Source organism: Panthera pardus, unplaced genomic scaffold, assembly GCF_024362965.1.
Source record: "Panthera pardus isolate Hobbes unplaced genomic scaffold, ASM2436296v1 HiC_scaffold_6, whole genome shotgun sequence".
Taxonomy (NCBI): Eukaryota; Metazoa; Chordata; class Mammalia; order Carnivora; family Felidae; genus Panthera; species Panthera pardus.
This window is the reverse complement of record NW_026526991.1, coordinates 39,330,037-39,353,053: the sequence shown is the minus strand read 5'-3', so window position 1 is coordinate 39,353,053 and position 23,017 is coordinate 39,330,037. Positions and strand designations below refer to the sequence as shown.

Sequence of the window (23,017 nt, the reverse complement as noted above, 5' to 3'; positions counted from 1 at the left end):
CACAGATGGTGCAAGTCATAACATGTGAAATTGATACATTTCAGCTCTCAGCCTCTCGGGGTGCAATACCAGCACACTGGGAAAAGTCTCTGTTTCCTTCTCCAGATTAATTCTCTTCTTTCCGAGAAATGACTTTCAGCTATTTTAGACAATATGCCCTTTATTTGGAAAGCGATTTATATTCATTCACTCCCAGCCATCATTCAGGAACATCATGGATTGATAGATTCTAAAAGCCTAGCTTTTCATTAGTTCTGTTTGCAAGGCTAATTTTCACAGCCATTGATCATTTACTCCCAGTTGCTCCTTCTTTCCAGGACTTCGTGTCCCACAAAGATTCTTTTGATGCAGTGGTCCATTACATGTTTCTATCCACAGAGATGTGTCTCTGCCCCTAATAATGACAGCAGGTACTTACCAGAGCAAACACGTTCATGTTCCTGGTGCTAATTATGCACAGAAGGTTCTACCTTTCACTTACCGATGAGAAACAGACTGAGTCTCAGAGCAGAGAAGATCAGGAGCTTAGTTGCTTATTTAACACATATATTATTGGCACCTAATTTACACTGAATATATGCAAACTCTTTGCTTTGTTTCTCAGGTGTCCTATTATTGTTTACACTTGCAGCTGTTATTATTGCTAAATTCAAATTAATCACAGGGTATCTCCACATAAGTCACTACTATCTTACCAAAAGCCAATGATAAAAATAGGGAATGACCTGATGATGGATCTGATAAAGCTACTTCTGATCTCTAGGCACACATACTAAAGAGATTTTTCCCTTGTTAAACTTCACTCATCAAGCATATATGTATAAATATCTATTTTTCTGTTCATAGGCTCACACGTGAAATAGTGTTCTGAGTGGTAGATTCTAGTACATGAGGAGCCTGTGGAATAAAGAAGAGACAATTCCTAGCAGTGATGATTCCTACTAATAGAATATTTGCAATTACAATGTGACATCTGACATTTTAGTTGCTATGCAGTTAACATTTTCTTCTTCTCTTCTACCTCCCGATACACATATACATGAGGATGTGTAGGTTTCATTATACCACGATGGTAAGGTAGAGATATCGGTTGAGATTTTAAGACGTTTAGAACATTTTCCAGACTCCAAAAATGAGTGATAAGTGATTTCTTTTTTTGCTGTCAACAAATTTGTACTGGGCATTACGATGACCCAGGGACTTCACACATACATAAGATCTCCCCAATTAATCCTCACAGCAAACTGTGAGGTACTTGGTGATTTAGTATGGAAGATGGGACATATACTTGAATGACCACAAGTTAAGGGATAAAATGATGACTTCCATAAGCAAAATGATGTAATACCCTAAGTACAAAGTAATATATATGTGTGCGTGTGTATGTATGTGTGTATATATAATAGAGTCAGATCTGAGGGTGAAAAGGTATTTTCACTCCAAATCCTATCACTTGTTCTTTTTAGATGTGTATCACTAGCATTATTCTGATATTAAATGAGCAAGAGAAAGGTGTAACTCTGGCAAAATAAGAAATGAAGGTGGGCATGCAAGAAAGAAAGGAAGGAATAGAAAGCCTGAAAATATATGAAGTACCTAGCAAGGACTATGCAGAAGAAGGAAGAAGAGTGTGTGTGTTCATGAAAAAGAGACTATGAAAGACAAAAAGAACCAAGATCTTTAATCCCAATGAATTAAAATAAAAGAGTGGGGAAACAGGAAAGTCACTGCTTTGCCGCTTCCTCAATACACCCACCACCTACCGCCATCAAGGCCACCTAGTTCATTGGGTGCCAGAGCAGATCTCACTAGCGTCAGAAGAGAATCTGACCACAGATCACATGTATAAAACATTCAAGGCTCAGGTGCTCATTCAAGAAATGCATAGGAGGGTGAAATCAGTGCTTCACCCGTCAATGGTCCAGAAGTTTACAATGTGAAGGCCTAGCATGTAAAGAAGAGGATGCAAACGAAGAAAAAACACCTGTATTGATGGTGACAAATATGACCTTTTCCCCATAGTCCAAGCTGAGTGATCTTACTTGAAGGTCAAGTATTTTGTGAAATCATTCTGGCTTGCTCAGGGGACCTGCCTGTTGACTGTGTCTCCACCACTCCTGGAAGGACATAGGGACTGCCCCAAACATCACCCCAGGGTCCAAGAACTGATTAATGTTGAGTGCATTTACCATCTATTCAAATATTAAGACTCATTGATCTCTGATACAGAGTTAGTGGCGTTTTTCTCTCCTTCCTTCCTTTCTTATAATTTGATACCACTGTCTACGCTGTTCATAAATGCTTCTCTAGAATCAGGTGATTCCTTTCAAAACTGTGGATGTTCAAACTGGCAAATGATACCTAAACTAAGGTCAGCTCTTCTCAAGTGACCCTACATCTGGCTCCACATAACACGGGAGATTCCGAATGACTTCTTAATAGCCTGACAGAATCCCTGTAACTTTCAAACGAGCTTCAGGAAAAACACAGAGCATAACAAAGTAAGTCCAAGAAATGATTTTTTAAACATCCTTGTTATATCCAGGATTGTTCCATACCTCAGAGGCTACAACAATGCCACTACCAGACTCTCAGGAAATACACAATCTGAGAAAAGCAGGTGTAAACAATAAATACCATATGAGGCAGTAGTCACTAGAAGTACACAATACTAGGAAGATAAATTAACTAATTCTGACTGGGCTAGCTCAGAGGAGAAGGAAAGGGTTGACTTAGAACTTGAAACACTAAAAAGACAAGTCTAGAATTACGTAGAGGCAGAGTTTGCAGATGACAGTTTGCCAGAACTGGGGGAATTCGGGCTTCTATCAATATGGCGAATTACTTAATAGAGTAGAAATTTAGGGGTGTTTCATACCAAGAATTTATTTCAAATTCGCTTTAAAATATTTTACCTTAAAGAATTTAAGTTACTTATTTCCATGTTTTCATTTACTATTAAGATCCATCAAAACAACATGACCAAAATATATCTTATTTTGTATAAATACATTAAAAATGGATGAAGCTAACTTTAAATATCTTTCTTATTCATTGCTTCAAATCTCAGAACATTTTTGCTTTTCGTATATATTTTGCTTTTGTTTTCCTTGTCCCTGCTTCTTAAGTATTTTTAAATCCTGGTATGCTCTGATAAATAATTGCCATAGAGCATATTAGAACTACAGAGCCTCAGATTAGTTTGAAAACTGGAATTCAAGTAAAAGTATAATTGGCTACAAAATTCACAGACTCTTACTATGGTAAAATCTAACTTCTGTTGAGCCCTGAATTTCAAGTCCCTGCTAAGCATTGAAACGTGTTTAAATTCATTTGGAATAGCAGTGTTTTATGCGGGGTGAGAAGCTGAAGCCTAAAGTATCTATAGTCTAACCCTTGAAAATAAGCCGACCATAAAATTCAGTAGGCTAATTTTTCCCATCTCAGTAAATCCAGCACAACATTCAAAGAGATCACTATTCTTAGTGTGAGATCTAGATGCAATAATCACTGAGTTAGAAGCCATGTAGTATTAAAAAATTGAGTTGTTTTTTGTGGTTTTTTTTCTCCTGAGTGGGGATGGTTGATGTTGCTTCTGTTTAATTATAAACTAATCTAGCAGTTCTCAAAGATAAACATGCATCCCAATTACCTGGAGGGCTTGTTAAACTAGACTGCAGAATTCTACCCTCGGTAGATCTGGAAAGGGCCTGAGAAGTTTCATTTTCAAGTTACCCGTAATGCTGCCGCTGCTACTGTTCCAAGGACCTCGTTTTGAAAATGACTCTGTGTGTACAGACACACACACACACACACACACAACCATACTTTAAAGTCTTATTTATGAAGACTTTATTAAAAAAAAAAGATAACTCTGCGTGTGCACATCATTCAACCAAACCACATTCCTTAATCTATCAGTATTTATGTATTTGTGATACATGTAATCATTTTCATGCAAAACTTCTGTTTTGATGTGTAAAGCTGGCAAAACCAGTCCCCAGCTGCTGGGAATGCGTTAATGCTGAGGTCAAATTTGCCTACAGAACCCTGCCTACTTGGATTTAATGCCAGGAAGATAGATATAAAACTGGCATTTCAATAAGCTACTTTGCTAAACTTTAATAACACCACTTCTGTTAACCTCGGAGCCCTGATTAAAATACAAATAAGTGAGGAAATCCCCATTGTTAACTAAGCCCATTTTGCATATTTATTGCTATCCCTTTTAATTTGTAAGGGCATGTCAGATTGTGCAATGAAATCTGTCCTCTACTTGTTGGGTCTTTGATTTTGCCTTTTCCAAAAGGAAGAGAGTTAAGATGTAGACGCCTGATATAACCTTCCGGAGCACCTTATCTACATTTGTAGAAAATATGAAAATGTTTGAAAAAGTGTTTGCTGCCTCCTTTCCTTAACTTTCTAATCGTTTCCTACTCTTGTCTATAATCTGCTTTCAAGGTTTTTCACTTGATTTTTCACTCCACCAAGATGAAAATTACAGGTGTATTTATTTAAATATTTATTTAAAAAGAAATGCTGTATTGTCTTGTGTTAAGTACTGAGGACTCTCAAACGTTTAATTCAGTGTTATCCCTTGTATATCATATAACTCAAATAAAAAGAGATAACCCTGGAAAAGAGAATGCAATACAGATAAGCTGGGGTTGAGCAGTGTGAGAATACAGACATTCAGAGAAACACAGAAACTATTTGACACCCAAGAAGATGACCACATAGTCATCAGGCTTTGGAACTGATTATGGGGAGGAAAAGGGATGCCCAAAGGAGGGTACGGAAAGACTGATAGGCAAGATTTTGATGTGACAGTTCAAAATGGACCAAATTTACAATTCCATCACATGATCAACCTTCTTGTGCAGTTCAACTTGGGAGGAGCTAGGGTAGAAAATATACAAATACAAAAATCAAATTTCCTACTTTTTCCTTTTATTTGATTATGGAAGGCTATAGAAGGCAAGGCTAAAACTATGTATCTCAGTTTAACTGCTTTATCTATGGATTTCTTACAGAGAAGTGCCTCCGGTGGCATGAATAATTTAGAACTGCTGGCATTGTTTATATCGGGAGGTTGTAAATCCTATTCATCCATTCATTTGACAAATATTTATTAAACAGCTTCTATGTGCCGAGTATTGGGTAAAGGAAATACAGTTGTGAACACATATGCTTTGCTCAGCCTGGTGGTTAGACCACACCAATATAGAACTCATTGTGCTAACATGAGCGGACCTTAGACACAGAGGTACGTGGAACTGTGAATGGATCAAGGGGTACTAGTCCTAATTGTAATGTCTGCGTGCTCCTGCCAAACTGAACCCTAATTTAGAATTTAAATTCTATGCGGGGGGTGGGGTGGGATTGGGGGGGGGGGACCAGTTTAACCCATATTTATTTTCCTTTAGCAGCAACTACAAAGAAATGTGTCCCTTTAACCTCTGGGAAGGCTATTTTCCCTTCCAGAGGTGGGGGGCGGGGGTGGAGATTTAGATCAGAACTAATTGCTCTGTGATTACTATTTTCCCTCCCGTAGCTCCATACGGCCGGGATAACACGCATTGTACACACAACAGGAGCTAAGACAGTCAGTCAATTAGGGGAACAATTAGTTCCAGTTTCTATAATTCATTTGAGTTTGTAGATGAAATTGCCTGAAAATATTAAGAACATTAAAGATCAGTGATAAAACCTAAAGAAAGCAATTTATATTCCAGTTCTAGAGGCAGATGCTTAGTTGACACTGCTCTTCTGCAGACAGGTGACGTTAATGCAGTAATAATTATAGTTTGGCAGCAATTAATAAATAGACTGTCAAAACCAGTCAAATTGTGTTCATGGTTTTGGAAGGCTGCTGATTTTAGCTTTGACATGATGTGGCTGAAGTGTTCCTGAAAAGCTCAAAATTGTTAATTAGAGGATGCAATTCTGTAACTCCCCTTCCATGGGTCTTAGGTTGGAAATTTTTGGAAGCAAACATTCACTTGCAACCTGGTGTCTTCTTTGGGGTCTGTGTTTACTTGATAATTTATATGTAGAAGGATGTAATATGGAGGAATATTCTAAGATTTAGGAGACTGATGAACCTACAACCGAGTCAACTTGAAGAGAGAGAACTTGATGGGAGTTAGTTTTTGTTGCAATATCATAATGTAAAATTCAGGGGAGGGCTAGAAATCACAGTGGAGCAAGGGTAACAGCCTGGCTTTAAGTGAACTCAAAGTCCTACCTCATGCAGACAAATCTGCAAGTTTAAACCTAGTAAGAGACTAAGGGTTCTCTGGTCCAGGGAATAACAAAGCAGAAAGAAAGTAAGGAAAACGGTGAAGAACATTAATAATGAATTCAATTTCTTTTAAAGCAAGTGATAAGAAGAAATTTAAAGCCATAACTTTACCAAGTGTTAAGATCAGAGATTACCCTATCCTGACTTAATAATGATCAAAGCTACCTCAACCCAGAATATAAATCCCTGATCAGTTTCACACATCTGCTAGTTTGCCCAGACTTCAGCAAAGGAACAAATAAAATACTGATGTTATTTAACAGTGTGTATGCATAATATTTAAGACCCAAACACATTTTGAGAGTAATGACCTAGAATTACTCAAGTTTAATTCCTCAGAGAAAATTTCTATTTTTTAAAAGGTAGCACTGTTGGGGCGCCTGGGTGGCTCAGTCAGTTAAGTGTCCGACTCTTGGTTCGGCTCAGGTCACGATCCCATGGTTCGTGGGTTTGAGCCCCACGTTGGCCTCTGTGCTGACAGCATGGGGCCTGCTTGGGACTCTCTCTCTCTTCCTCTCTCTCTGCCCCTTCCCTGCTTGCTCGTGCTCTCTTCAAATAAACAAACATCAAAAAAAAAAAAAAAAAAAGTAGAACTGTTACTTTGATGAATAAATAATTTCTTGCTAAAAACTCTGATACAAATAAGAGTGCTAAGAAATAACGAAGGCAAACAAACATCACTATCACCCCCCCAAAAAAACACAATACCAACAGAAAGTTTAAGTATTAAACTTCTAAACCAAAACAAGAAAAAATTCATCGTATCTCACACAAGTTTTCCTAGCCTTTAAGTAAAAATCTTGTAGAAATTTGTGATAAAATTCCATTTTCTAATTTAATTCTAGGACTTAACCATGAGGAAACCAAATTAATACTCTCAGCTCCTTGTCTGTGGTGTTTAGTACTTATATCAACTTTTGCGCTCTAATTAATTTTACTAATCCTTTAGTTAATGAATAAGACCGGGGGCAGTGGGGGGAAGCATCAATTTCAAGAACAGAGGTAGAAAATTGTTAATTCAGAAGTGACCCACAGCTCCCAAAGCGTTCTTGTCAGCATTGCTTTGCGATCCTGTTAATATTTTATTTTGTTTTATTGTTCTTCATAGAGAAAAATGTTTCACAGTTAATCTCTACGGTACTTTTGTTTCTAAGCTCTCTAAAAGACATTGATCTGGCATTAGCCAAATATCTGAATATAAATTGATTTTATGCCATACACAGAAAACAAGTATTTTATTGATATAAATGGTTTCTTTATTTGTAGAATTACACTAAAAATTATTTTGAAACAGCATGATTCCTTTCTGGACAGTATTAGAATTTCATGCCTAAATCAAGTTGAACATTAGTTTTATAGGAGTTTTTTGTCTTCTGCAATAGCATAAATGTCTATGGTGAGAAGTGTCAAGGGAGTAGAGATGTAGTCAAAAGCTTTGAGAAAGAAGACGTAAATGTGAGATGACAGAATGGTCACGTGCAGAGAAATTGTTAAGGCTTTTCTCTGTTTTAGGCCTATTCATAAAGACAATACTTAAAGACTGAAGTCATTTTCTTTCAATCTGCGTGTTAAGAGCAGAACACTTGGGTCTAAATTATATATGCACGACAGTAAATGCACAGATATCATGGAGACCGGCCACTGTAAGAAAGGGGAAGTCTGCATGAAATTTTGAAACTACAAGCCTTGTACACTGACATTCTGTTATCAGCTGCCATTCTGACATCAAGTCCCAAGCATCCTGCATTGAATGTTTATTATAGTCTTTAACCAGCATGGCCAAGACAGAAGTCTCAAGGACAGGATAGATCCCCACGGTTGTTTATTGCCTCCATTCTTTTACCCTCTTCAAAGCCACGCCGTTCTTACCTCATCTAGAATGCTGTGTTCTCACTCAGAACTGTATTCAGGCTTTGATGATGGACTTCTATAAAGTGCCATCTCCATCGGCTGATTTCTACAGAGACTTTTCTTTTCTCCAACACGCTCTGCAAAACGCTGGCTTGCTTCTTTACTTGTTATCATGAATAACAGCATGATTTTGCATGCTGCCCTTTTTCAACACTGAATGCTCTATATCTGTCTTGTCTCTACCAGCTGCCTTCTCGCTCTTCCCTTGTCAGCATTTTGTGAAAGAAGAGATTCAGTAACAATGTGTGCCCAATATTGTGTAGGTTTTATATTCACTTTGGATTTGAAGCAGGCCTCCATATTTCACCACCGAAATGCTCAATCAACCCTCCAATTACCGATTCTCTCCAAAATTGAACTTAATCTATTCTAACATGGAAAACTTGGAAATGCATTCCTTTAGGTATGCTGTTATTATTTTCATCTTTGCAGCTGTAAACTTTCTAGTAAAGCTACATTTTCCCTCTTCTGTCTACTTCTAGCCTGGAAAATTCTGATTTTAAGCTGGCATTCTAAAAGTCTCTCTCATATTTCAGTTTGGCTTTTAATTTTACTCCATTTAAGAATGCTTTGCTAGCATTCCTGCCTTTTTTTTTTTTTTAAACATAAAGCTTGCACACATTGTTTTCTTTTCAGGGATAGTTTTTTCCAGTGATTTTTGTCCTTGATCACAAAAGCCCCTGAGTGATTTCTATGAAAAAATATCCAGTAAACAAGCGGAATTTTATTAAGTCCTAACTCCTATTTTTATTCTATATTTCACCTTCTGTAATACAGGGTGACTTTTAGATGATTGAAATCAACACTCATATTTTATTCATGTTATCAGTACACTTTTATCTTAGGAAAAGTGTTAGTTCATCTGTAACATAATATCTAGTTATGAATTTGTAACAGTGTGCCCTCACTCTGAAATGTCTCCTTAGCCAGTTGGTATTAATTGAGATTCTAGATATTGATATTAACCATCTTATGGAAAAGCAATTGTATATTAACAGCGTGGAAGAGAAAAACATTTGGCTAAATACAAATTTTCGCCTAATTCATCATAGTTTATAACCAGACTGATGAAAAAAACTTGACATTGTAGTCATCAATGATCTTGACCTGTACTACAGGGAACACTGCAAATCTTCCTGTATCTGTTGTTTTACAGTGAGGTTGAGATGATTTCTGCTCAACATTTAAAAGTCATGGTAATATGGTATCTTGAGATTGGAAGTCATTTAACACTTTCAAAGAAGTTGGGTACATTCAGCCCAAGTAGTTTAGATCACTTTTCAGTTTTCTTTTAGTATGTCATAAATATTAAATTTTGATCAATAAGTTTGGGAAAAAAGGCCTGAAGATCTTTGAATTGCCTATAGAATGACTTTATTTTGATGAAATTCTGAATATGAAATAAAAAGGCAATTTAGCTCCATATACTGCTGTCAGCAAGCCAGCATGCTGGCTCATGATGCAAATAAGCAAGTATTTACAGATCGCACTTCTCAATGCAAACTAACACACTGAACTCCTTGAACTCCTTCTCTGAAGATCTGACATGCACACTGTGCTATATTCAGCAGTCTTATTACTGAGCCAGCCACTCAGATGGAAATGTCATTAAAGCCAACTCTTGGCCAAAATGAAAGTTTACAAGTATCCACAGGTAATGAATTTTATCAAAGTCCTATTTTTCACAATGATGTTCACTTACATGTGGGATGGTGACTTGATGGTATTTTATAGGAAACCTGTTCATAAGTTCACTTTCTTAAAGCAGTATGATCTGGGTTTGTCAAGATGAAAGAAGACATGAAAAAAGTTCATCAACGTATCTCTAACTCTATCACACCTTGACTTGATGGAGAAACCAAAACAATCCATTGCTTATGAAGAGACCAAAGCAAAGGAGGAAAGCAGCAGTGAAAGAAAAGGAACCCACCAAGAACCACTTGGAGACTATGCTACTTAATGAACATAATAGGCTATCTGCCTCTCAAATATCCTTTCCAAACATTTGACTCCCTGGATTTACTTACTAGGTGCTCCCAAGCAGATCAAGGTGTAGTTGGTCACTGTCCCCTCATGCAAACTTTGATTAATCATGGGCACATGAGAAAATAGAATGTTTAATTTGAATACCATATACAAAATTAGAACCCTACCTTAACCTTTCAAATCTTCTAAATTAGATCAAACCAATCACCAAAACCAATTTTCTCCTATTTTAAATCCATTTGTTTGTATGTACCTAGCACCATAGGATGTAGGGCAATCATCTTCATTTCAATTCATACAATGTGGGGAAGATACAGCCCTATTCTAAATAGGAGAAAATATAATGAGTGTCTCTTAAACTTATTGATAACCATAAACTAGGGGGTCAAAGGTACACACAGGTAAAGGGTTTTAAGGGGTCAAGCTTGCACAGCATAGTAAAAACGCTAGCCAACAGAAAAAGTAAATTTTATTTTTGTTATTGTGGAAATCAGATTATAAAGTATTTGTATATCGTAGCTTTTGGCTGCAAGCAACAACAAGCACAACACAAAATGGATTAAACCATAAGGAAAAGGTATTATCTCCCATTGCAAGAAGTTCCAAGGCATGGTGGTGGTAGCTTTAGCTAGTATAGCAGCCCCACAGCATCATGAGGGTCTTGACTGCTGTCAACTTTTAGTATCATCATCTGTAAAGCACCAGCCTTCTGTGCTGGATTCTCCCATGATCATATGACTGCAAGCACTTCCAAGTACCACACACAAACACAACCACCACCAGCAGAAAAGAGATTGCTTTCTGTGTATATATAAGAGTTAGAAAAATTTCCTCACAAATCACCCAACAGACTTCCTCTCCTATCACAATAGCCTGAACTGGATCACATGCCCTTCCTTGACTAGCCAACCACAGGCAAAAACAATGAGATTACCATGATTATATATGTATGTATATATATAGAGAGAGAGTAGGGGGGGGACTAATAAAGTTCACCCATGAGTAGAGATAAGGAGCTGAAAAAAATAGGGCTTGTCTTAAATCAGAAAGACTGATTAGGTGAGCAATTGACACATGATTTTATTATTTCGTGAAATGTGTGTATTGTTCATTCAGGTTTCACGTGCCCAAGTTAATTTGTTGGCACACAACAGAAGACAGAATTTAAGAAGAAGAATAAGCCAAATCATCATATGAAGATATGTATACTTCATATCTGATATATACACATACACATACATACATATATCTAGCATATAAACTTAGTCTTTGGGCCCCACTATAATCAGATAAGTTAAATCTCAATCATCTTCTATCTGGCGGTATCTTCTCTCTGTAGCCTCCTAGAATTATTTCTACTACAGCATGTAACACATTGGATTCTAACCATCTGTATGCATCCCCAAGCATACAGATGGTGAATGAACTACTTGAAATTTATCCAAAGCACCTAGCATCATCATGTCAGACACATTGCAGTCATCCAATATATTCATTCATTCAACATCTATCTATTCATTTATTAGTGAGGCAGAATTCCATAGACCCTGGAGCTAGCCTGTTTCACTCTAAATCCTTGCTCCAGCGCTTACTAGCTGTGGAACCTTTGGCATGTTTTCTCATCTATAATAGATAATAATATTGCCTGACTCACGGGGTTTATTTTGTGAGCATTAAATGAGCTTCTATGTTTAAAGCTCGTATAAAAATGTCTGGCTAATACTATGGGCTTATAAAGGGTTATTCTTTTTTTTTATTTATTAATACACTATTTCTAACTGTAGACTGCAGAATTTTTCATCATATTTACCACAATCTGAACTGTGGTATGGATCGATTTTAAAGCTTTGCTTCACTGTGTGACAAAACAATGACAGTTTGAGCACAGTTTGATAAAAGAGGGCTTTGAGTTGCAAGCTTAGATTTTCTCTCAAGCGCCTGCAGCTCAGAAACAGCAAGTGTTCAGAGCTGAGTTTCAGCAAAGCAATGAAAGATGGGAATTCCAAATTATCTATCTGTAGCTTCTATAGAAAACATTTTGGGAGCCAATTGGCTTGATCCAGCTAAGCTGTATCTCTTCATTCACTGCCAAAAGCATCTAGCATCTTACTATACAAAAGTTAAAGAGAGATAACTTCAATTAATATTGTATACAATGAACATTGTTGCTGAAAAACTATCTTAAATTGAGCCATGAAAGATCAATTTCCTCTGTAGGTTTTCCCATCTACCATTGTAGCAAAAAAAACTTAAGAGATTTTGACCCTTACTGTACAACTTCTAAAACATTGCAAAATACATTTGACATATTTATAATGCATTTTAAAGGCAATTTTGATAGCTTTTCTTCATTATGATTCTGACATGCTTAACAAAATCTTAGGAGGCCCCTTCCAGTCATCCAAGTTCTCAACTGAGTGGTGCTTTTTAAATAGATGGCTGCTTTTAAAACTACAACAATATTTTATTAATAGAGAAATGGGTACACAGTAAATAGATTAGAAAAACACTATTAAATTTGTGAATTCATTAAATGCTTTGAGACAATTCTGTCCTATCCCAATTTTCAAAATTTATTTCCCTACTGTAGGCGGGAAATTTTCAATTTTGTTTAAGACCCCTTGATTTTCTGTATCATTTTACAGTAATTCAGTACTTGGACTTTGAATTGGATATAATTTAGTTGTTTCCATTCTTTTCTTGTCTGTATTATAGGTCTGAAGGGGAAAATATCGCAGCAATAAATTTAATTTCCATTTGGCTCATGGATTTATTTTTATTTTAGTTAGTTCTTCTGAAATTCGTATTGCCTTCAATTGCTAAATATAATTGTGTTGATTGATCTTCCGGGAATGAGAAACTCAGTTTGTTAAAAATTTTATCAAGTTTATTGCTTTATAATACATTATTTGTAAATAATGCTAATGCTTTCTCTTTGTTCTGTAGGAAATGTATATTTTATGTATTCTAAGAAACCATTAATTACAAGATGTGTCGTTATTTTATATACTACCAAGAAAAAATGCTACAAAGTAAAGTATGCCGAAAATAGTTTCATATCCCTTGAATTTTTATTTTGTACTTATCGAAAAATCATTCAGACTTAGGTTTTATTTTGTGTCACTTTTGTGCATACAAATGAGGAAATTAAAAGCACAATAGATTGCTTAATATGTTCCTAAATTTCTAAACCTGTTCTCAAGTTAGAGTTAATGATGCCCATCTCTTTTTGTGCACCATTTACCTTTGTGCTACCAGTAATGTTGGATAAAGCATTTCTTTAAATGCTGTTCCATTAATGCTTCCAGAATCTTCCAAGACACTTGACTCTCATTCTGCTAGTTTTAATTGTGTAAGGTTACAGTAGAAAGCTTTAAGACCACAACCAGGATTCAGATTCCTTCCTCAAATGTCCTTTAAATGATTTGTTGACTGGAACATCAGTGGGGATAACAAGCAGATTGGGAGTGCACAAGCCTGGCCAATAGTGACATTAAGATGCCATAGATTATAAAGCAAATTCCCATTTCTGAGATGCAAAAATGTGAAAAAATACATTTAATTGAATGTTTTAAATACTCACCTGTCAGTTGGCCTCCACGGCATTTTTCTAGGCTTTAGATCACTCTGTATGATCGGTTCTATCACTCTCCGACATACATTTAATTATGACTGCAGGGCAGACTTAGAAACAGAACTTACCGACTCTGGCTATAAATTTAAATATTCCCCAAACTACCAAGCCTAGTGAACTACACAGTAGGTTTTACTTCTGATGATGCCTTCCTGATCACAAGGTGAAGCTACTCTGATTATTATATTAGTTTTTATAGTATACTATATGATAAACTCAGACCTGGAAACCAGGCCAAAGGAAGCAGGGTAACTGCACAAATGGCACTGAACAGCGGTCATGGTGTTTGGAAGCCTCGCTTCACCACTTATTACCTCTGTGACAATAAGCATGTTTCTTCTCTATGCCTCAGTTTTTTCCAGGTACTTCATAGCTTCAATTCCTAAAGGAGACAATCTTATGTGCCTCACTCACTTTTTCATGCCAAATAGTGTCATTGGCCTTAGGCCAGCACCTAAGTGAGCTGCCCTTGAGTCAAGTGCTCATCCCTCCATAAATCCACTGTGACTATGGCAGAAGGGGTGGCCATGAATTCTACCTAGACTCTTGCCCATCATTAGAGTCTGTGAGCAGGACAGTTTCACGGAAAAGGAGCTATGAATGGGTAAGGACTGGGGTTCATATCTTGAGTACATCTCCTACCCACCTCCCACTTCTGCGGGATCCAGGGTTAGATCTGTCTCTCCTCAGAGAAAACAAAGTTGAAAAAAGAAAAGAATGATTTTGAACAAGTTGGGCTAACTTGGAAATATACCTGAGTAGTAGTGACTTTTTTTGACATAGAACATTATTTTTCACACAATCAAAACTAGAGTGAGATGGGAGAATAATCAAATTCTTATTACAACCAGTATCCTTCCACCTTTAAGGAAGATGGACCTTGAGGAATGGCTTTTGCCTGTCCTGGGGCAACAAGAATGGAAGAAGATGAACACAAAAAAATCCAGAAAACCAAATTATACTTTAAAAGCAATAATTTACATTAAAAATATGAAAAGATAAACTTGATAAATCAAAGTTTTCCAACCTCTACTAAGACTAGCTGGCCATTGAAAAAGTTTGATCTCTAGTTTTTAATACAAATGTTTGCTATTCTACGGTTTTCAGCGCCTCACATCTGTACCTTTCTCTGCTTATTTCCTTTGGATCCAAATTTCCTAATTCCTGGTCCTACTTGTTACTTCTTATTCATGCTTTTCCATCTGCTGCTTGGCCATCAGGGTCATGTTTCTAGTTGTGTCACTATGTCAAGAAGATGACCGTGATTTGCAATTTGCCACTATTGGTATCAAGAGATACCATAGCGGGCATATTGGGTTTCCATAATGGTAGGAAAAGACAGCTAGGAGAAACTCAAGGGCTGCCTTGAGGGTGAGAATCGGGGTCTTATTCTCCTTTTCTCTGCCTTCACATAAAGCATAAGGTTCAGTAGATACTCCTGACATACATCAAGTGCCTGGTACATAGTAAATGAGACCTAACAATAAGTTTTTGTTCTCCCCTTTGAAGGGAAGAAACTAAGAAGAAAAGATAAGGAGAATAGGAGAGTTTTGATCAGAGGGAAGGAGAGAGAAAGAGAAATAGAGAAAGAAGGAAAACCAATAGGGCACTCAGTGGCTGCAGAGAAACAGGTTTACAAGAAGGGAGACAGAAGGCATATAGCACTTTGTACAGAGCCAGGAACTAGAGACTGTGGTGATGGTTCCTTGGGTGCACATTTATTACCAAGTCCATTAAGTTTCATACATTAAATATGTACAGCCCTTTGCAGGTCAGTCATGCTTCAATCTCAATAAACCAGTAAGTCAATAAATAAGTAGATTCCTAGGAAACGCGGCTGGTGAGCGTTCAGTATTTCCTTCCTGCTTGCGCTCTTCCAAAGACACTTTCATTATAAAAAATCTACACACCTTTTCAGTGTTCGTAGTGTGGTATTTTTAGGGTCGGGGAGAGATGCTGATTCTATACTCAAAGGTAGGCAGAGCCACTTATATTCAATGTGCAAAACTATTTATAAGAAATACTGCCTGAGAACCACACTCTAAAGCAAAGTCCTCCCTGTACCTCTTAGGAGGCTTTTGTGGCTAAATAGGTAAAATCTGGAGGCAACTAGATCTACTTTGGAAAGAAAAGAAGAAAAAGACCCAGGAGACTGTACTTTTTTATGGTTTATGAAGGTAGGTGGCCTGCTGTGCTTCCATTTGCTCCAAGGTCTGAAAACAACCTTTCATCTCTCGCCCTTTTTACTGGGACTATCGCCAGAAGTCAGCTGTCATCGCCATGAGAGGGACTATATAACTTCCAGTTTCCCTCTTCCTTCCTTCAAGAGAAAGTATCTATTTAAACTAGAGAGAAGATATACCTTAAGTCTGACATTCAAACATCTGCAAACTTGTGGAAGATTTGTATAATGCTGCTAGACTTCACTTACTGCCTAAAAATCCTTGGGTGTGGAAAGAATTTAAATGAAACCTCGACATTAGTTCTCCCACCCCAAAAAAAAAAATCTTCCAGAGTGGGTGCCATAGGTCCATACGTCAGATTCCTAGGGAGCTGTTCTGGGTCTCATGTAGCTTGCTGGGGAATCCTTCCTGGGTAGGGAAACTGGGAACGCAGGTTTGGGCAAAGCGAGTTTCTGAAAAACTGAGGTGCAGTCACCACAGGCTTTAGCTGATCCTATAGGGCCCTTCAGAGATAAAATTGAGGCAGGGGCCAGGCCTCTATACCAGCATCCACTCATCAATTGGATGTGGGCTGTCCCTGGGGAAGTGGGTTTAACCTTGGGCGTGGCAGCTCCCTCCAGTCAAGGGAAATCATTTAAGAGAGATCACTCAGCTCTGAGCTGTCTTTGGGCAGCACTCTCTGAAACTAAGGGCCTCATTTCTGAAAGGAAGGGAGAGATTCACATGGCATCCTCTTATGGTTCCCACCTACACCTACAGAAGGTCAAGGAAAATTCTGATGGAATAAAATTACTACATTCTGCCCTCCATCTCAAAAATGCACTCTAACATATTCCATGGTATCTGCTGGATTCTCTATGATAATTACTTCAATAGTTACTTTCATTTTGGGGCATTTCTGCCTTTGAATGCTTTTTTTTTTTTTTAAGTAATATTTTCAGCATCTCTTTTACCTTTTTAAATTTTTTTTTAACATTTATCCATTTTTGAGAGTGAGAGAGACAGAGCATGAGCAGGGGAGGGTCAGAGAGAGAGGGAGACACAGAATCCGAAGCAGGCTCCAGGCTCTGAGCTGTTAGCACAGGGCCTGACACGGGGCTTGAACTCACGGACTGTGAGATCATCACCTGAGCTGAAGTAGGAAGCTTAAGCAACTGAGCCACCCAGACGCCCCTCTTTTACCTTTTTCTCCTATTTGCTTTTTAATTTTGCATGCGATTATTATAAAATACAATACTTAAATGGAAATAGTGCTTTCTCCAAAAATCGTTATGTTTATGCAGTATGGTAGACAATCTCACTATATAATCTGATAAACCTGTATCAATTTATAGACCTAGAGATAGGCATAATTAAAGTCCTACTAAGAAGAATATAAGGGACAAAGGGAAGTTGTCATGGGAACCAAAAATCCTGATTTTCCTCATTTTGTACCATAAAAGTATTAACCTCTATGATACCTTAATATTTTTTCTACATTGTATTTTAACCACTGGCCACTTTGAATATTGTATTTGCTATATACATAGCTAAATCATCACTTCCTACAATTTAGCTTTTTACATTACATTTTAAAATAGTTTTTTTTTTTTAATCTGGCACTAGGCAGTTAAACTCTTCCTGCAAGAACCAGTTTTTCTTAAGAGCAAAATAGTGTTAGAGGTTTTTTTCCTCTGTGTAATTTAAAATAATTCAGATTTCTAATATATTGACAATGTAAACATACAGGAGAAAAAATGATTCTACCACAAATTTAACATTTTAAATTTATCTTTCCAACCTCTTTGATACTGAGTTTTTTATTTTGAAAAATTGGACATATTTCATATAATGTTTCATAATTTGCTTTTTTTCATCTAACACTTACAATGTATTTCCAGGTTTGTAAATATTTACCGTGAAGATAATTTTAACAACTTTATTTAACGGATTACCATAATTTTAAGTCTCTCTTTACATAGTTTCTGCTCTGTAATATGACAAATAAGTTACAATAAACATCTTTAAATTGTTTGTACACCCCAGATTAATTCTTTACTGTGAAATCCTAGAAAAAGAATGTGTACTTCTACAGCTCTAAATGTATTTTTCTAAATGTTTATTTTTGAGACAGAACACAAGTGGGAGAAGGGCAGAGAGAGAGAGAGAGAGAGAGAGAGAGAGAGAGAAAGAGACAGAACCCAAAGCAGGCTCCAAGCTGTCAGCACAGAGCACAAAACTAAGCTCGAAATCACAATCAGTGAAGTCATGACCTGAGCCAAAGTCTAATCCTTAACCAACTGAGCCACCCAGGCGCTTAACACTTTTATAGCTTTTTCTATGCTGTTAGTTTGGCCTCCATAAAGTATTTTTCTATTCTATGGGCTTTCCCAATTACTCACTTTTCTGAACCCTCACCTTCATATCTACATATACCCACATTTAGAAATGAATATATATTAGCTTATTGTTATTTTAAGTCTCAGGTTTTTGACTATTTGTGAAATTAAACGCTTATCAGGAGGATTTGTATTCCTTTCTTTGAGAACTGCTTCCTCCTGTCATTCGTACTGAACTTTCTCCTAGAGGGGAATTTATTTTTCTATCCAATATTATTTCTCTTGGCATATTTCAAGATGCCAAATTCCACTTTAACCAACTAAATGACTACACTCTAAAATTAAGTAACCCGTTTCCCATTGGCAGAAAAAGGACTTGTGTTTTCCATTTACTGGTAAACTAGTTCAAAAGAAAATCATAAATATCTTTCCAGTACCAATTTAATTGTTTAGTACTATGTAAGTGTTACTATTAGAGTAGTCTAGTGGAAGGAACCTTGAATCAGGCTAAATCTTTGTAGGACAAATCACTTAACCTCTCCACATCCCAACTGTTTATGTAAAATAAGACCAAGTTGCTCTTCAGGGTGTAATGAGAATTGAGAATATTATACGAATGACAGTATTTTGGCACCCAGTAGGTCAGTAAGTGGCATCTTTAGTTTTCAATAGCCCCATTAGTTTTATTGTATCTTCAGATGTCCTTTGTTATAGTGGTAAAGTATAAGCTTTTTATTCCCATAAATACGAATTGAAGAGTCATGTAAATGCTCTAAGTTTTTCTATTTATAAATAGCATTATCTCTCAAAATATGAAGGACTAAGAATATTAACAATCAGTCTCTTTGTCAGTATATTAGATCCTTAATTGCCCATTATATTTTTGTATTTTATGAAAGACTTTCATTTCACAGTTAAGTAAAAGGAGCATTGTCTATAATCTTTTCTTGATTTAAAATAACTAGAAATAATACAGATAATATCATTGACAAATAACAGTGGCAAGTTTATAGCTTTTACCCTTTTTGATAAAAACACTTCTAAAGCATACCTCATATCTGAAGAGGATTGGAAATATTCATTGCTTCATTAAAAAAATATACTGAATATACTTCAAATCCAACTTCTATCAAACAAGTATTTTTTAAATAGTCTTTTAGATCATTCAACTCATATGTAGAGATGTTTTATATTCCATTATAAATTGGAGCAACATGAAAATATTCAACAACCTGAGTGGCAAAGGACCCAACCATCTGTGCACACAAAGGCTAGAAAGGAGTTTGGGGTGGCAGCTGACCAATCTAGATGACCAGCAACAATACCTCACAGAAGATGCAAAAATTGAACTGAAACCTAATTAGACAATATGCCTTAATGATGGCACTGTTGTATGTAGGCATTTGCATTTACTGCAATAATTTCTTTTAAATTCTACAGTAAACCATGATTCTTCAAATATCCTCAACTATCCTACAGAGATAAGAAATAATGCATATCATATCTGGTAATTCTCACAGCAGAGGACCAAATTTAGTTTTTGAATACATACATACTAATATTTCATACATATGTATGTGTTTGTGTATATAATTCTAGTCTTAGCTGACTCACATGAAATATAAAAGCTTTGTTATTATCAATATCAGTAGTTTCACCTAAGTTATGCAAACCAGACTCCAAATTTTAGCAGGGAGACACATCCTAAGCTAAACACAATCAGAAAATCAAGAAAACCTTCTAGAAAGTGACTTTGAGTTGGAGAAAAAACTACAGTTTTCCACCATCTGGAAAATTCTGGATTGCCAAGTATTACTAGGGAGGGTAAGAGGGGGGGACAGAAGGACCGATTGACTGATCTATTGATACAGTCCTAAACTCACTGAATAGATTACCTCACTGCATACTCAAAAACCTTCTGTCTTTGGTAGGATTATTCTCACTTTACAAATGAAGAAACTAAAGAACGGAGAAGATCTAAGCCCCTATCTGTCTAACTCTACCCTTTCACGTTATATTAGTAGCTACTAGTGGAAAATTAAAAGCTTTAAAAAAAAATAACATTGTAAAATGAAAACTGATTACCCGTGTGTATTTATTAGCCTCAGCCATCCCCTCCTTCCATGAAATCCAAAAATCTCTGGATTTTAAGATTATAATAATACATCCATACATCAGAGATTATTCTACTTACTGTTTATTTCCACTAAATACCTAAGTATGCATAATTAATTCACAAAAGATTCTAAATCTATAAAAATCCTTTATCTCTTTTCTGGTTATTTCCATTTCTTTGCAAAAGGGACTTATAGGTCCATCAACTTTCCTGCTGAGACTATGAAGTTACTTTGCCCAGACATGTTTGTATTTATCTATTTCTGCCCCAAATCCTGTTCCCTTTCTTACCAGCACTACCTGAAATCTTAAGTCATACAGTAAAATTCATTATTAAAGCCCAGAATATGTTTAGGTTGGAGAATAGGGCTTCAATCCTGCCTCTTTAGAACGCCTTCTGCACTGCACATGTACTAAAAAAAATCCAGGTAAGATAGGTTTCAGTTTCTTTACATTTCAGAAGGCAGATAAATTAAGAGGTCAAATGTCCTATCAGAATGCATTCAGCCAAGAAATAGAACCAGAACTGAGGTCTTCTGTATTCGAGGCTAAGAGGTTTTCACTGGCTACCTTAGGGACTAATTGTTTGTTTGTTTGTTTTAATATTTTGGAGATAAACATTTAAAGTAATTGAATACATTAACTTAATAGAATAACTCAATAATCTAATCAAGATGAATCAACAGAAATGGTTTGACAGACAAGACATGTTTCATCATCATTTCCTTGATACATACAGTCAATCATGCCACATTTACAGTGGCTTCAAACATTTACCCAGCAAGACAACTGAATTATTGATCATAGTATTGTCTACAGTAAATGTCAAAAATAAATGACTGGGAGGAAAATGTACCATCAATAAATGAAATTCAAAAACTTCTCTAGGACACTCCTGATATCTTACAGTGTCCATGTTATACTAGTATTCTCTATAACCATTTTAAAAGTAACTAATATTTTGAATGCATGCTATCATTTATCAACATTTTGAATATAAATATTTAATCTTTCTTTCCTTTTAGAAAATACAAAATGTTCAGAGTATAGAGCATATATGTTGTCAGCAACTGTTTCATACACAGTTCTGTAATGTACAGGTTAGAAGTTAAATCTGCACAATAAATAACTGGCAGTATAAACAACTAGTAGATTTGACAGCTCACATAGTATTGTTGGGACAGTGTTTTCAGTAAGTATGTCTGGTCTTACCTTCTAGGAAAGACTCTCCACCGTGGTTCCATAAATACTTTATGAACCAACATGAAGTAATATGCTAATGATAGACTATTTACCCAGGGAGCAGGTGCACTCTCTAATGTGTTTCATCTCTGGTACACCTTTGATGTGGGATCAGTTAAGCCATTTTGAATTTTTCTTTGTTTTATTTATTTATTTATTTTGCTTCCCTCCCCTCTTAGATTCACCTGAACCTAAAATGGTGAGCGAGAGTCACCATGAGGCCCTGGCAGCCCCGCCAGTCACCACTGTTGCGACTGTCCTACCACATAATGCCACAGAGCCAGCCAGTCCTGGGGAAGGAAAGGAAGATGCCTTTTCGAAGCTGAAGGAGAAGTTTATGAATGAGTTGCATAAAATTCCACGTAAGTACTATATATGGTTGGTAGAGTAAAAATAAATGCTTAAAAAATGATCTTATGCACAGGGTGTGGGGGGGGGGTGCCGGGGGACAGAACTCCTCTTAACTTACATTTGATTTTTGTTAATTGTTGGCATGGTAGCATTCCAATAATAAAATGGAGTATTAGAAATGGAATATTCTTAAGTCTTTAAATATACTTTATACATGAAAGCCCAGTTTATAAAACATTTCTACCTTGTGTTTCATGCAGGTGGGGTCTTTTTTAAATGTCTATTTTTCTCTAGAATACTAACGTTTATGAGTTTACTGTATATATTTTTAACTTGTATTTATGAAATTATTCCATTATAAAGATTATTCCCAAACAATGGCTAAAATGGACTTTCCAACATTGCAAGCTTGATTTCCTTTAATTTACTAATATATCAAAATCTTCTGCATGGTTTTTAAATTTTTCTTTGTTCTCATCAGGAAAACCTAAACAAAAAACAATAACCTGTAGTTAAGCTTATTTGTATGAGTGCAGCACTAAGTTCAAAACCAGTGGTGTTTAAATCTGAAACAGGTTTTTTTTTTTCCTTCAGATGTGAACATTTATCATGAACTAGACATTTTTTTCAGATGCTGGGAAAACAGATTTTCCCACAAAGCTTATTCCAGTGAGGAAAAGAATAAATCCATCTAGATGCAAATATATATAGAAAGTCATGTGGTCATAAATAAGAGAAACTAAAGAAGAGTAGGTGGGATATGGAAGGGCATAGACGGTAAAACATTATTTTTTAGGATGAGCAGGGCTGGTTTCTTTTGCAAGGAACCCTGGAAGAAGTGGAGGGGGGGGAGTTATAAAATGTAGGAATTCTGGACAAAGGCCCTTAGGCAAAAATCTGCCTGAAACAGCAAGGAGCCCAGTGAGCCTTACGTAGAGTGAATAAGGTGGAGGTGGGCAGACTGGGAATTCAG

At 36.4% G+C, this 23,017-nt stretch overlaps 1 protein-coding gene across 5 annotated transcripts in view; it reads left to right on the top strand.

The window, feature by feature from the left end:
• Positions 1 to 23,017, top strand: part of SYT1 (synaptotagmin 1) — a 543,967-nt gene that overhangs the window by 311,431 nt on the left and 209,519 nt on the right. For all 5 annotated transcript variants that reach the window (XM_053894954.1, XM_019455190.2, XM_019455189.2 and 2 more), the window contains one exon: positions 21,873 to 22,055. In XM_053894954.1, coding sequence (XP_053750929.1) covers positions 21,890 to 22,055 — 166 coding nt within the window. In that variant the 5' untranslated portion in view covers positions 21,873 to 21,889. The remainder of the gene's footprint in view (positions 1 to 21,872; positions 22,056 to 23,017) is intronic.